The following is a 16,432-nucleotide window of genomic DNA, read 5'->3' as shown; positions in this document are numbered from 1 at the left end:
GGCATTTTTTGGGGGGGGGGAGGGGGGTGTTGAAATCTTTAATACACTACAAGTTTGCATTTCCTACTGTGCATTCAAATGTACAAAAGAGTGATCAAATTAAGATCCTACATCTGTAAGAGAAGCAGCTCATGTTTCCCACGCAATACAGTAACATGTGAACTACTGAATACACACTCACAAACACTACAGTAAGAGAGCATGGTGACATACAGCAGAAACGTCAGGGCAGTGGAGTGGATCCGGGAGAAGTTAGGTAGAACCCTCAGTCCAGTGTTGCAGATCGTCCTGAAAAACAGGGCAGTCCCGTCAAAGCCAACTGATTTAGGATTAGTTCTTAGGGTTTAAGGGTTAGGGTTTACTGGTACTTACAGGTATATTAGTTTGGGCTGTCCCACGAAAGTCTGTTGAAGTAGGGGTAGTGGTCAGGGCTAGGTTTAGGGCTTAGGGATTAGGGTTAGAGTTTAGGGGTTAATGTTAGGTGTAAGGGATAAGGGCTTAGGGCTTAGGGAATATGGAACTTACAGGTGACTGAGTTTCGGAAGTCCCATGAAAGCCTGATGATGGATGACGACCAGATGTTTTGACTTGGTGATGGTTCTGGAGCAGACATGCAACATTTGAAATACACACATGACGCACGAAATGGTGTGAGAATGGTGTTTGAGTTGTTTATGAATGGTGCATTAATGCTGTTTGAAGGGTGTATGAGCGGGGTGTGAATGTTGTGTTGTGGTACTGTAGGTCTAATACTTACATCTCAGTTAGCCTGGGGAGGTTAGCAAATGCAAAAGCCCCAATGCTCTCTAACATACCATTCTCTGTTAGCACACTGAGAGAGTGTTAGAGAGAGAGAGAGAAAGAGAGAGCGAGAGAGAGAGAGAGAGAGAGAGAGGGAGAGAGAGAGAAATGGTCAGAGAAAAGGAGAGTGGGAGTAAGGGAGACAAAGGAAGAAAGATTGGAAAAGATAGAAATGGACAGAGGAATATAGCAGTGAGACTGGTTTCCAGATTTCTATGAAATACGAGCTATAATTAATTACAATATGATTGAAATACTTTTCCTTCCAAAAATACATCCAAAGTAATTAAGTATGTTAAAAAGCATATTTTCTGTGTTGGAATGGTGTGGGCGTACCTAAACAACAGACTGGTGTGGGCGTATACCGGTCATTATAAATATTAATGCGAGTAGACCGCTGATTGGCCAGCTCATCCCCCTCAGGAGGATGACAACATAACTAGCATTTTTGAAACGTTCCGTTTTTGGTGGCGAAGTCAACAACATTATTTGGGTATGAGTTATTAACAGAACATGAACTTTGAAAAGTGAGATTTAAGTAGCCTAGCTGTAGTCGTTCCTAAGGAGACAAACCAAAGACAGAAGATTAAATGACAAATCACATTTTCCATAACATAGGCCTAATATAAGGTATTCCTGTCTTCCTCTCCTCTGTTTGGGTGATCTATATCTACAGTGTTTCTACTCATTGTGTTCCACATCAGAGTCTAAACACATAGTCGGACTAAACACACACACCGACACACCGACACGCACTTTCACACGCACACACACTTACATGGCAGTGAGCTGCAGGAGGTTGGTGAAGGCTTCTCGGGGAAACACTCTGATGTGCGTCTGTTTGAACTCCCTGTAAAACACAACAACCAATTAGATTGTAGGTCGTACCTCGTTCACTAACTAGCCAATCAATGTCAAATGTTCCCTGGCCTTGACCTGAGAACAGAACACACACAAAGAGTTCACATTATTGCTGGGAACGATACAGCAGCCTGTTGTGTGTGTGTGTGTGTGTGTGTGTGTGTGTGTCTGTTAGGGGGACCTGATATCTCTGTCACATCCTCTTTGGCTGTTATTGACCGGATTGAATCCCAGCCTTAGTCTTAAGACCTGTATTTACACATACGTGTGTGTGTGTGAGTGAGAGAGTGAGTGAGTGAGTGAGTGAGTGAGTGAGTGAGTGAGTGAGTGAGTGAGTGAGTGAGTGAGTGAGTGAGTGAGTGAGTGAGTGAGTGAGTGAGTGAGTGAGTGAGTGAGTGAGTGAGTGAGTGAGTGAGTGAGTGAGTGAGTGAGTGAGTGAGAGAGAGAGAGAGAGAGAGAGAGAGAGAGAGAGAGAGAGAGAGAGAGAGAGAGAGAGAGAGAGAGAGAGAGAGAGAGAGAGAGAAGCTCAGTCGGTAGAGCATGACGCTTGCAACGCCAGGATAGTGGGTTCAATTCTAAGTGGCATATACTGTATTACTATTACATTAGAGAATGTCTCTGCTGGAAGTCTCTGTAGGACACACACACTGTTGCCCATTTGTGGTGATAGCCTTGAGATTCCTTCAGAAATGTTTCAACTATAAAAGCATGAGGCCAGAGTTTACCACAGTCTACTACTATCACCTTCCCCCGTCCCTCCGCCCCTCCGCCCCCACACCATAACACCAACCCAACGACATCATGACAACACAAAGAGACAACAATAGCAATAATGACAACAACAACATCCACATCAGCAGCTGTTAATACAATCAAACAGACAATAATTCAAATTCCATCATCAACAGCCAAAACTGGATCACCTCCACCTCTCTTACATCTTGGGGTGTGTGTGTGTGTGTGTGTGTGTGTACTCACAGGTTGGTGGTGTTCTTGGGGATGTGTGTGGGCATATGTGTGATGGTGTTACCCATACAGAGGTAGGTAAATGTTGTCCCAGAGTTTACCATTGCTACCTCTGCCTGAGACACACACACACAGCCCAACACACACAGCAGCATCTTCATAATCTTCTTCATCTTCATCATCTCCCTCCTCCACCTCTCTTCTCTGTTCTAAAGTGTCCAGAATGGCTTCAACTCTCCTGTCTTTTTCTCGTCCCAGCACCTCTTCTCTTTCCTCCTCTCCGGTTATTTCTCTTCTCCTCTTTCTTCTACTTCTTCTCTGTTTTCTTCTTCTCTGTTTTCTTCTTCTCTGTCTTCTTCTTCTCTGTCTTCTTGTCTTCTCTTTTCAGATCCCTATCTCCTCTCCGCCGAAAATGTTTACATGTACACAGGTGCTTCAGCAGTGCCCACAAACTCATCCCGCCTTTCCTTTTTCCGTCTCTCCCTGCTCAGCAGTGCGTGTGCATGAGTTTGAGAGAGAGAGAGAGTGTGTGTACGAGAGAGAGAGAGAGAGAGTGAGAGAGCGAGAGAGAGAGAGATGGAAAGAGGCTGGCGTTTCTTCCTGTATGTGTGGGTGTGTGAACTGCTGCTGAGCGTGTGTGAGAGAGACTGTCTCTGCTGGGAGTCTCTGTAGGAGTGTGTATGTGTGTGTCACAGGAGGCTGAGGAGGGGAGGACGGCTCATAATAATGGCTGAAATGGAAAAAAATGTAATGGTATTAAAACACATGCTGTAGAACCCGTATGTTTGATGTGTTTGATACTGTTCCATTAATTCCGTTCCAGCCATTACTATAAGCCTGGCCTCCCCAATCATGGTGCCACTAGCTACTTGTGGTGTGTGTGTGTGTGTGTGTGTGTGTGTGTGTGTGTGTGTGTGTGTGTGTGTGTGTGTGTGTGTGTGTGTGTGTGTGTGTGTGTGTGTGTGTGTGTGTGTGTGTGTGTGTGTGGTGTGTGATGGTGGTCACAGTGTAATATCGACCTTGGGAGACGGGGTTGATAAACTGTTCACTTATCCACCAATCCCCTGGATCCCTAACCCCTAACCTTTGTCCCCTTCCCCTAACTCCAGAGCATCTTGTGGATATCTAAATTAAATTCAATCAATAACTCTTACTGTAATACAGTAACCCTGCTCTCTGATAGGCTGGATTAAATCATGTATAACTTTCCAATCACTTACTCCGTTGTATAAGCCGCTAGGGATTAGGGAGTAGGAGCTGTAATGTGTTGAAGATAGGAATTAGGGGCTGAAAGAGGACCTGGCTGGGACCAGTGAGTGTGTTTAGTCTGTGTGTTTGTATGTGTGTGTGTTTAGTTTAGTCTGATGTGTCATATTTGTGTCTGAAGAGAGCAATGTGGACATAACATTCTCTAACCCTACTGCCCTACAAGCACACATGCGCAGGCTTTTACGCACGCACGCACGCACGCACATACACACACACACACACACACTGTATTTTGTCCTCCTCTACTCCCCCATTCTCTTCTCCCTACATACCTCTCTCCTCTATCTCTTCCTCCTCTTTTTCCCTTCCTCCATGCACCTGTGTTGTTCTGGAGCTGGAGGGGTGTGTGTGTGTGTGTGTGTGTGTGTGTGTGTGTGTGTGTGTGTGTGTGTGTGTGTGTGTGTGTGTGTGTGTGTGTGAGAGTGTGAGTATGTGTGAGTGTTATTGTTTCAAGTTTTAAAGTTAATTCGCCGTGTGCACAGGATACAACAGGTGTAAAACAGTACAGTGAAATACCATGAGAGATCTTTACCAACAATGCAGTGATAATAATATTAATATAGATAATAGAAAATAGAATAGGTCCCGAGTGGTGCAGCGGTCTAAGGCCCTGCATCGCAGTACTAGAGGCGTCACTACAGTCCCGGGTTCGATCCCAGGCTGTGTCGCAGCCGGCCAAGAACCGGAGACCCATGAGGTGGTGTACAATTGGCCCAGCGTCGTCCAGGTTAGGGCAGGGTTTAGCCGACTGGGATGTCCTTGTCCCATCGCACTATAGCGACTCCTTGTGGCGAGCTGGGTGCATGCACACCGAATTTGGTCGCCAGCTGCATGTTGTTTCCTCCAACACATTGGTGCGACTGGGTTCCAGGTTAATCGAGCAGTGTGTCAAGAAGCAGTGCGGCACGTGTTGGATGTCCATTAACTGCTCTAGAATAGTGATCAACAAAGGTACTAACATAGTTTAGCAGTGCGTCGTGTTTCGGAGGATGCATGGCTCTCGACCCTTGCCTCTCCCGAGTCTGTACTGGAGTTGCGGGGATGAGACAAGACTGTAACTACCATTTGGTGAAAAATGTTGGAAAATGGTGTTTCATAAAGAAAGTACTCATATTTTCCCCAATTCTTCACCACCATGCATATTTGTCCTTTTTTTTCTTTTTTCTAAGTAGGCTGGCTCATAATAATGGCTGGAACGGTGCGAATGGAATGCCATCAAACACATAGAAAACCATGTGTTTGATACCATTCTGTCACGACTTCCGCCGAAGTCGGTCCCTCTCCTTGTTCGGGTGGCGTTCGGCGGTCGACGTCAACGGCTTTCTAGCCATCGCCGATCCACTTTCCATTTTCCATTTGTTTTGTCTTTGTTTTCTACACACCTGGTTTCTATTCCCCAATTACATGTTCATTATTTAACCCTCTGTTTCCCACATGTTTGTGTGCGTGTTTGTATATAATGTTTAGGTCGTTACTTGTTGGCTGGTATTGTTTGCCGGGTTCGTTATTACGCCCGTTATTTACGAGTGACCGGTTATTTCACACACCTTTAGTATTTGTTTTATACTGGTGCTGGTTGTGGAATAAATTACCTTGTACACTCATCTCTGCTCTCCTGCGCCTGATTCCATGCACCAGTTACCCACAGCCTGACACATTCCCATATTCCGCTCCAGTCATTACCATGAGCCCAATTAAAGGAGAATTTCACCCTGGGGGATTTTGGGCCTTGTTTTCATCATGTTCGAGGCATTTTTAGATCAGTGACGTTGTAAGGGGTGCGTAACTGGTGGCAGGGAAGTCGCTAGTGTAACCGATGTGAAATGGCTAGTTCGTTTGCGGTGGTGCGCGCTAATAGTGTTTCAATCGGGTGACGTCACTCGCTCTGAGACCTGAAGTAGTTGTTCCCCTTGCTCTGCAAGGGCCGTGGCTTTTGTGGTGCGATGGGTAACGATGCTTTGTGGGTGTCAGTTGTTGATGTGTGCAGAGGGTCCCTGGTTCAAGCCCAGGTTGGGGCAAGGAGAGGGACGGAAGCTAAATTGTTACACTAGCTACTTCTGGACACAAATGAAAGAACACCTCACTCTGACCATTTTACTCGCCCTAGCTGGTTAGTCTGTTTTCATGTTATCCAGAGTGTTGGTGACTGTAACTGTGCTGCTGGCAACAATGTAACTACGCTTTTTTGTTGACCTTTACTGACACCGGCCATATTCATGTCAGACATATTCAACGGGTGTTGAGCGTTCTGTAAATTCATCAGTTATTCTGCGCTCTGTCACACTCAGACGAGAGTGCTCTGAAATCGGAGTAGATAGCCAGAGCGAATTTACGAACGCATCCGATGTCAGTGTGGTTAGAGGGACAATAGAGCCCTAAAACCAGGTCATTAGGACATGATGGTTGTTAGCAAAATGGGTACTATCAAAGTATGTTCAGGATGCACAAATGGTCACGTGTAATTTTACTGTGGTCATGACTCATGACTGACGCCAGTGTGGAGTTAAGAAGGTCACCACAACAGCCCTAGCCAGGTACACCCGTTTGTGTCAAGAACTGCAATGGTGTTGGGTTTTTCATGCTCAACAGTTTCAATTTCTTTTCAGCGGGACTGGGAGACTAGTCAGGATTGACAGAAAGATGAACTGAGCAAAGTACAGAGAGATCATTGATGAAAACTTGTTCCAGAGAGCTCAGGACCTCAGACTGGGCGAAGGTTCACCTTCCAACAGGACAACGACCCTAAGCACACAGCCAAGACAATGCAGGAGTGGCTCCGGGACAAGTCTCTGAATGTCCATGAGTGGCCCAGCCAGAGCCCAGACTTGAACCCGATCGAACATCTCTGGAGAGACCTGAAAATAGCTGTGCAGCGATGCTCCCCATCCAACCTGACATAGCTTGAGAGGATCTACAGAGAAAAATTGGAGAAACTCCATAGATACAGGTGTGCCAAGCTTGTAGCATCATACCTAAGAAGACTCGAGGCTGTAATCGCTGCCAAAGGGTGTGAATACTTATGTAAATGTTACATCAGGTTTTTATTTTTTATAAATGTGCAAAAATCTCTAAAAACCTGTTTTTGCTTTGTCATTATGGGTATTGTGTGTAGATTGATGATGTGAATTTTTTTTTTAATCCATTATAGAATAAGGCTGTAACGTAACAAAATGTGGAAAAAGTCAAGGGCTCTGAATACTTTACAAATGCATTGTATATAACGGCGTCAAGGCATATGAACTAATTTTAGAGCAAAGAACTCAATTATCACAACACATAGGTTGTAATATGGCTTTTTTTTTCTGGGATTGGCTTCCCCTGTCATTTTACCCACACACAGCTATTAATATTAGGAAGGTGTTCCTAATGTTTGGTATACTCAGTATATATACAGTGTATTCGGAATTTATTCAGACCCCTTGATTTTTGCTACTTTACTGCCTTGTTCTAAAAATGATTAAAGGCTGTTCTCTCCCGATTGCTCAGTTTGGCCGGGCGGCCAGCTCTAGAAATAGTCTTGGTGGTTCCAAACTTATTTCATTTAAGAATGGAGGCCACTGTGTTCTTTCGGATCTTCAGTGCTGCAGACACAATCCTGTCTTTGAGCTCTACAGACAATTCCTTGGAGCTCATGGCTTGGTTTTTGCTCTAACATGCACTGTCAACTGTGGGACCTTGTATAGACAGTTGTGTGCCTTTCCAAATCCTGTCCAATCAATTGAATTTACCACAGATGGATTCCAACAAAGTTGTAGAAACATCTCCAGGATGATCAATGGAACAGGATGCACCTGAGCTCAATTTTGAGTCTCATAGCAAAGGGTCTGAATACTTATGTAAATAAGGTATTGTTATAATTTTTGAAATATAAAATTAGCATTAATTTCGAAAAACCTGTTTTCACGTTGTCATTATGGGGTGTTGTGTGTAGATTGATGAGGAAATGTCTTGTTTTATCAATTTTAGAAAAAGGTTGTAACATAACAAAATGCGGAAAAAGGGGAGGGGTCTGAATACTTTCTGAATGCACTGTATGTGTACGGTACCTGTTAGATATTGGGGGCTTCCTGGGATGTACTTTTGTATGTTATTGCTGTAAGAGTGAGTTAGCTAGCATGCTCTAATTGTAATGGTCATATTACCTCCCTGCTAATTCACAGTTATTTTGTACTATTTTTGTCATTGTTATAATGTTTGATTACAAAATACCCAGTCTGATATTGACATGCTATCAGCAAATCCCTAATCTACCGCCATCAATATACCATTGTTCTGCACATCTAATAAGCTTCCTTGTATCTATCGTCAGAATAAACACAACACAAGAGAGTTACGAAGTACGATCACATCTGTTAACCTGGTGAAGAGACCTGTCTTCTTGTCTTTGCTGAATAGCTGTTACACTGGCACAGTTCAACTGTCATTCAAATTGTACAATAGAGTACAGTTTATATTTTTTTGTCTTACATACAATACTATGTGGTGCCTGGGCTTCTTCCTGGAGTGGATTCTAGATGGAGAAAAACAGAATTCCTTTGTCTGCGTGTGTCATCATAGCAGAACTGTATCCAGTGAACTGCATCCCTCTCGATGGATTGGACATTATGCTGGATTTCAAGCAGAGGGGAAGCTGAATGGCAGTTTGATCATGACAACACTCCTTCCACAGCTGAAAAAGTTTTTCCTGAACTTTACTACACAGATCATACTGTATGTTTCTTTGTAAATGGCAATTTCCTCATGACCACCTCTCCCATAATCTGCTGATCACCAGTTCTCTTAGCTACAGATTGTTACACCAGATAATGTCATTTAACCAAAGGTTTTTGGTATCCATTATTGGGAGTTACAGGATAGCTACTGTTTGGTGTAGCACAGAGAATTTTCGACCAACCTTAGCTTGGCGATGTTAACTTCGTCCTCGAATTGTGGGAAAAGGAGTCTCATAAAATGTGACAATGTCCAGTTGCTGGGGGTCAGTTTGAATTTAGAAAATGCTCCGTTATTTAAATACTTTTTTATCTCCGCTAACATAGACGAGTAATAAAAGCCTAGTGCACAATTTCTTTGATATACTGTATATATATATATATATATTTTTTTTTTTTTTGTGTGTGATCTATCAGGGGCTGCTGCAGCCACCTTAGCACCCCTACTTTCCACGGCTATGCTGGGATGGCCCTTTTACTCGAGAGCTATGGCTTTTAAGATGTGTATTGATTGTAGAAGTGTAATTTTGAAAATCATAGCTCTGCATACATGGAAAATAACCTTGGGTTTGGCATGCATTCAAACCTTTGCCCTTCTGACTCCTAACTATACTAGCTAGCATTGCTGGGATTGCCCCCTGATTCTCCAGAGCTATGGCTATGAAGATGTTGCGACTACACTGTAATTTATTCTTCATTTGGATCCCAATTAGGAAGAATACTCCATTTGGTGATATCTTTGTAAGTTCTTTTTTGTGTGAAATTTTCCCTGGTATGGGTGATATCAGTTCAGTACTTTATTAGAATGTTTCCCTTATACTGTGCTTTTGTTATTTTGAGGAAGGTTACAGACTACCTTGTATTCTTTTTTATCTCCTTAATAAAACTATTTGACCTGATCTGTGTAATTGGACCGACTTGTTTTGTACTATATTTACACCAGGGGTCTGCTAATTTTAAGTGTAAACTGTCAAGATCATAGATATCCAGGAAAAGAGAACAGTTTTGTAAATCATTCTTAAACCATTCCAAAAGTGATGACTATGCTAGATACAAAATGCACAAGTATTGTTTCTCACACAAGTTTATTGTTACCCACACAAACTACCCTTATTTATATGATTTATATGTTTGCTTGTAGGCACACCTTTTTCAACAACAATTCTGAGTACTCTGTAGGAACCACCAAGTCTGACAACAGGGAAGTATCTGGTCCTTCCCAGCCCAAAGGTGTGCTTACTGCACCCTGTATTGTGTGACGACGTCTCCTCGAAGTTGTAGCAGCTCAGCCGTTGTTGGTGGTAGCACTTTAGGGAGTCTTGGGTCATCTGATCTCAGGATCATTCTCCTTGGTAGCCCCAATTGAGATCCCAGTCTTCTCAACACTGCTCTCTGAAGTTCTGGGATGTCGGTGTAGGATGTCAGTGTAGACACCTTCGAGACTTGTTATTGTAGAGCTTCCTTTAGCTGAAAGAGTTTGACTATAGAATTAACTATCACACCTGATTATCACAACTGACCATGATTAGTTGATTATTAGAGTGTGTTAGCTAGGGCTGGGGCAAAAGTGTGTCCGCAATCAAGCCCCCGAGGACGGGAGTTGACCATCCCTGACCTAGATCAGAGATAAAACGAGCTAATTTTACAATGTTGTACAACAGTTGACTAAAGATGGGACATTCAGATCAAGAACACAAGATGTGCAGTTGAGAACGTTTCCACGGTAACGGTGCCACTTTACAATTCCGCGATGAAACTTTGAAACAAAGTTGCCACTTGTTGTAACAAACGAGCTTTATGAAATACATGCACCAGAAACGGTACAGTTTTTGACTTGTTCGAATTGTCAGCAAGCCAGCCTATCTACAGTATGTACAGCAAAATAGCTAGCTAGCTCTCTGCTTGGCTAGCTAGCTAGCTGCTTAGCTGAACATAAAATGTTAGTGCACAGTTCTTTTAATTGCTAAATGGATCTGTCTCTTTGCAAAACTGGCTAAAGTTGACATGTTGAATCTTGAATACACCAGCCAACAACATGAGACGTTCTAAAACTGGACCGTTCAGATCAAACAAATCGTTGCGTTGAGTTTTATTTTATGTATTTGAACTGGGCTTTGTGGATATTCCATGCCACCATGCTTGTGTGAACGGAAGTAGCTAGCTAGCCAATATCAGCGTGTTTTTCAGACCAAAGACATCAGAAATGTAACAAGGTCAAGTAACGTTAAACAGATAAGTTAGCTAATTATGAATAACTAGAGAAGCAACATTTAATATTCAAGTGAAACAAACCAATGTCAGTCTGTTAACAAGCTACTAGGTAACGTTAGCTAGATAGCTAATACGCACTATTGGACGCATGGCTTGAAAACAATCAAAACAAGTAATCCAAAATATTACTTGCATACATATTTACAACTAAATAGAAACATTTAACTTTATATCTAGCAAGATACAATATACACTGCTCAAAAAAATAAAGGGAACACTTAAACAACACAATGTAACTCCAAGTCAATCACACTTCTGTGAAATCAAACTGTCCACTTAGGAAGCAACACTGATTGACAATAAATTTCACATGCTGTTGTGCAAATGGAATAGACAACAGGTGGAAATTATAGGCAATTAGCAAGACACCCCCAATAAAGGAGTGGTTCTGCAAGTGGTAACCACAGACCACTTCTCAGTTCCAATGCTTCCTGGCTGATGTTTTGGTCACTTTTGAATGCTGGCGGGGCTTTCACTCTAGTGGTAGCATGAGACGGAGTCTACAACCCACACAAGTGGCTCAGGTAGCGCAGCTCATCCAGGATGGCACATCAATGCGAGCTGTGGCAAGAAGGTTTGCTGTGTCTGTCAGCGTAGTGTCCAGAGCATGGAGGCGCTACCAGGAGACAGGCCAGTACATCAGGAGACGTGGAGGAGGCCGTAGGAGGGCAACAACCCAGCAGCAGGACCGCTACCTCCGCCTTTGTGCAAGGAGGAGCAGGAGAAGCACTGCCAGAGCCCTGCAAAATGACCTCCAGCAGGCCACAAATGTGCATGTGTCTGCTCAAACGGTCAGAAACAGACTCCATGAAGGTGGTATGAGGGCCCGACGTCCACAGGTGGGGGTTGTGCTTACAGCCCAACACCGTGCAGGACGTTTGGCATTTGCCAGAGAACATCAAGATTGGCAAATTCGCCACTGGCGCCCTGTGCTCTTCACAGATGAAAGCAGGTTCACACTGAGCACATGTGACAGACGTGACAGAGTCTGGAGACGCCGTGGAGAACGTTCTGCTGTCTGCAACATCCTCCAGCATGACTGGTTTGGCGGTGGGTCTGTCATGGTGTGGGGTGGCATTTCTTTGGGGGGCCGCACAGCCCTCCATGTGCTCGCCAGAGGTAGCCTGACTGCCATTCGGTACCGAGATGAGATCCTCAGACCCCTTGTGAGACCATATGCTGGTGCGGTTGGCCCTGGGTTCCTCCTAATGCAAGACAATGCTAGACCTCATGTGGCTGGAGTGTGTCAGCAGTTCCTGCAAGAGGAAGGCATTGATGCTATGGACTGGCCCGCCCGTTCCCCAGACTTGAATCCAATTGAGCACATCTGGGACATCATGTCTCGCTCCATCTACCAACGCCACGTTGCACCACAGACTGTCCAGGAGTTCATTAGGAGCATGCCCAGGCATTGTAGGGAGGTCATACAGGCACGTGGAGGCCACACACACTACTGAGCCTCATTTTGATTTGTTTTAAGGACATTACATCAAAGTTGGATCAGCCTGTAGTGTGGTTTTCCACTTTAATTTTGAGTGTGACTCCAAATCCAGACCTCCATGGGTTGATAAATTGGATTTCCATTGATTATTTTTGTGTGATTTTGTTGTCAGCACATTCAACTATGTAAAGAAAACAGTATTTAAGCAGTGTATTATCTAGCTAGCTATGTCTTACATTTTTATCAGAAAAAAACACAAATTCTGGGTCCGTTTTGAATCCCTTCAACTCCCTTTGTTCTCTCCACTGTGTGAACATAAATCTAAGGTTTAGTCTCGTCTTGGCCTGGGCTCTATCGCTTTCCCGTTATGACTGTCTGCTCTCAAAATGTCTCTGTTTCTTTGGCTTAGATGGAGTATTTGCTGCTGGGTCAGGTCGTTTGTTTGCTCCTCGCGTCTGCCATGTCTGTAAGCCAGCTATCTATGCTAGCCATTAGCCAAGTGTTGGCCATGGGCCCAGCTAGCTAGCTCTCAAACTGCCTCCTCACTGACGGAAAACACCTCACTCATTGTGTGCGCCACAAAATCCGGTGGGAAAATCTGACCCAACTGGGAAAATGTAATACAAATGAATACAGCGGTTCTCAGGCAGGCTAGTGGCGCACTATTGTTACTGTTACATCACATTGGATGACCACTAGCGACTTATTGGAGATTTTGATCATTAAAAAAATACAAAAAGTTACATATTGCAACTTTAAATCTTGTGTTTTGCCCATTCACCCTCAGAATGGCACACATACACAATCCATGTCTCAATTGTCTCAAAGCTTAAAAATCCTTCTTTAACCGGTCTCCTCCTCTTCATCTACACTGATTGAAGTGGATTTAACAAGTGACATCAATAAGAGGTCATAGCTTTCACCTGGATCTACCTGGTCAGTCTGTTCCTAATGTTTTGTACACTCAGTGTATATCCCCTTGTAGTGGGCCCACAATACAGTCCTCAAATGCAAATTGTAAATAAATATGGAGAGAAACATAATGGGGATGTTTTCCAATCTGCTTTCTTGTGCTTTAAGTAGCAACACATTTGCATGCTGAGAATGTTGTGGTAATAGTAGGTAAAACTTAAATATAGCATTTTCTAAACGTTCCTGAAATGTTATGAGGACCTCCAAGACAAGGTCAAATGTATATTGTGTGAACATCAAATATAACATTATGCTAAATCTAAAACAAATATGCTATGAAAGTCATAAAACCTGACATATTTGGAAATTGTGTAACATTGTGTAACATTGTGGGAATGTTCTGATACAAACATTATCTGAATGTCAGCACAACTGGACAGTTTTAGTGTTTTCGGAACCTACAGTATCTTTTGTCATATCCCCTCAATGTTACCATAACCTAAAGAAATGTGTTAGGAACTTTTTAAGAACATAAAACATTTGTTCTAGGAATGTTTTTGTAACATCAGGTGAATGTTTTCCGCACCCTAAAAGAAACATTGTAGAATTAGCCGCACAACTGGACAGTTTTTGTGTTTAGGGAACATATCTTATGTGATGAACCCGCACAGTTCCAACCAGACTGTTCCCACAACCTAATTAAACATTCTGGGACCTTCAAAGAACAGACAAAATGTGTTCTGGGAACGTTCTTGTAATATCAGGTGAATGTGTTTTGCACCCTAAAATAACAATTGTATAATCATCTGCACAACTGGGCAGTTTTTTGTGTTTTGGGAACATATCTTTTGTGATGTCCCTACAATATTCCCAACAGACTGTTCCCACAACCTAAGGAAACTTTCTGGGATCATTTAGAGAACATACAAAATGTGGTCTGGGAACATTTTTGCAACATCAGGCAAATGTTTTATAATAATCAGCACGACTGGACAGTTTTAAGCTGGGTGGCAGAGTTACTGATGTAGATGTGGCTCTCGTCCCCGTGGTACGAGCCATTGTCGCGGTTGCGGTACTTGTACAGTACATGGCATAGAGCAGGATAAGGATGCAGAGGGCGGTGGCCGCCACGATGCCCACCACCATGCCCGGTGGTGCTGGACTCCCTCACTACCTCTGATGTCCCCGGGAATGGCTTTACCCCGGGAAAGCGAGGTGGGCTGCTGGAGGGAGGAGGAGGGAGAGGGGGATATAGTCTAAAAGTTGTCTGTATAGTCTAACATTTTCCTCAATCTTAGTTGCCATTATTGTCCATCATCTTTCTGTTAAGTCCGGCATTGTTTTTGTTTTTATTTTTGTTTCTGTAAATCATCTTTGGATTCTTGAAAAACGATATAAAAATGTTCTTATTATTATTAATGGAAAATTATATAGAGCAGTGCTCTATAGTTTCTCTCTATAGTTTCACTTGCAATTCTGCAAGTGTGTGTTCTCGCAGGTATTTTTTGTATTTATTTAAAAAATATTTTTTTACTAGGCAAGTCAGTTAAAAACAAATTCTTATTTACAATGACCCTGGCCAAACCCTAACCCGGACGACGCTGGGCCAATTGTGCGCCGCCCTATGGGACTTCAAATCACGGACGGTTGTGATACAGCCTGGAATCGAACCAGGGTCTGTAGTGACATCTCTAGCACTGAGATACAGTGCCTTAGACCGCTGCACCACTTGGGAGCCCCAGGTTAGACTTTCTGCTGCAGACTTAACCTTAAAAAAACATGTAGTTTACTAGCCATACTGTTAGTGTGAGAGGGTAGTAAATGTTTCTCCAGTCTACTAGCCATACTGTTAGTGTGTGAGGGTAGTAGTGTGGTAGCATAGTAGTAGTATGTACTGTATATGGTATATATTACCAGAGCTGGGGTCACATGGGTCAATGTCCTCGTCATCACTGGGACACTCAGCTGACACCACTAGCAGGTCGTCTGTCGACTGGAGAGTGACAAAATATCAATATACACACGTTATTGTTTTTTGTAATATTTATGGATCACTGCTGCCTTTCATGTAGATGTTATTGTTATGATATGGGGGGAGGGGTTAGTGTTAAGACATAGACAAACGCACTATCCAGGAAACACTTCTACACTTCATCCCCCAGGGGGCAGCAGCAACCTTGTCCAGATGATGAGCCTGGTTGATAAGCACATTAGGTGCTACCAATTAGGGCAGGCCTGGGCAATTATTTTCCATGGAGGGCCACATTAGAATATATTTTTGCAATCTCGGGGCAGGATCATACTACAGGATTATACATCATGTGTATGGCTGTGTTGACAGATATATCTACTGTAAATCACGTCCAGATATGCTCCTTATTTTACTTTTTTAACATGCACAGAAATAAACCACATCCACATTCTCCTTTTGGTAGGTATTTTAATTATTAAACATGCAATAAACTACACGGATAGAAAAGTACACTGTGCATTCAGCACCAGGGCCAGAACTTTTGTTAACGGGTATGCACAAAAACACAAGAAAGAGAGAGAGAGAGCTTAACATTACATTTAAACTACTGAATCAGTGTGAGGAGTGAAGTCTCTGATGGGCATTGACTAGAGCAGTGAAGTCAGGTATAGTTTCTGACGTCGCTCGCTATGCGCAGGATTGCTGATAGGTGAGAGTCAGTAAGAGATGATCTGTGCCTTGACTTGTTATATTTCATCACTGAAAATGTCTGTTCTCATACATACAGTGGAGGAAAAAAGTATTTGATCCCCTCTGCAAAACATGACTTAGTACTTGGTGGCAAAGCCCTTGTTGGCAATCACAGAGGTCAGACGTTTCCTGTAGTTGGCCACCAGGTTTGCACACATCTCAGGAGGGATTTTGTCCCACTCCTCTTTGCAGATCTTCTCCAAGTCATTAAGATTTCGAGGCTGACGTTTGGCAACTCGAACCTTCAGCTCCCTCCACAGATTTTCTATGGGATTAAGGTCTGGAGACTGGCTAGGCCACTCCAGGACCTTAATGTGCTTCTTCTTGAGCTACTCCTTTGTTGCCTTGGCCTTGTGTTTTGGGTCATTGTCATGCTGGAATACCCATCTACGACCCATTTTCAATGCCCTGGCTGAGGGAAGGAGGTTCTCACCCAAGATTTGACAGTACATGGCCTCGTCAAATGATGCGGTGAAGTTG

The 16,432-nt window shown here is 43.3% G+C and overlaps 1 protein-coding gene across 1 annotated transcript in view; it reads right to left on the bottom strand.

Moving 5' to 3' along the window:
• fshr (follicle stimulating hormone receptor) overlaps positions 1 to 3,106 on the bottom strand; it is an 8,260-nt gene extending 5,154 nt beyond the window's left edge. The window contains 5 exon segments of the mRNA NM_001126230.1: positions 214 to 288; positions 526 to 600; positions 758 to 832; positions 1,580 to 1,651; positions 2,641 to 3,106. Coding sequence (NP_001119702.1) covers positions 214 to 288; positions 526 to 600; positions 758 to 832; positions 1,580 to 1,651; positions 2,641 to 2,810 — 467 coding nt within the window. The 5' untranslated portion in view covers positions 2,811 to 3,106.
• Positions 3,107 to 16,432: the final 13,326 nt, after the last annotated feature.

Source organism: Salmo salar, chromosome 28, assembly GCF_965601325.2.
Source record: "Salmo salar chromosome 28, fSalSal1, whole genome shotgun sequence".
NCBI lineage: Eukaryota > Metazoa > Chordata > Actinopteri > Salmoniformes > Salmonidae > Salmo > Salmo salar.
This window is presented reverse-complemented; position numbering and strand designations above follow the sequence as displayed.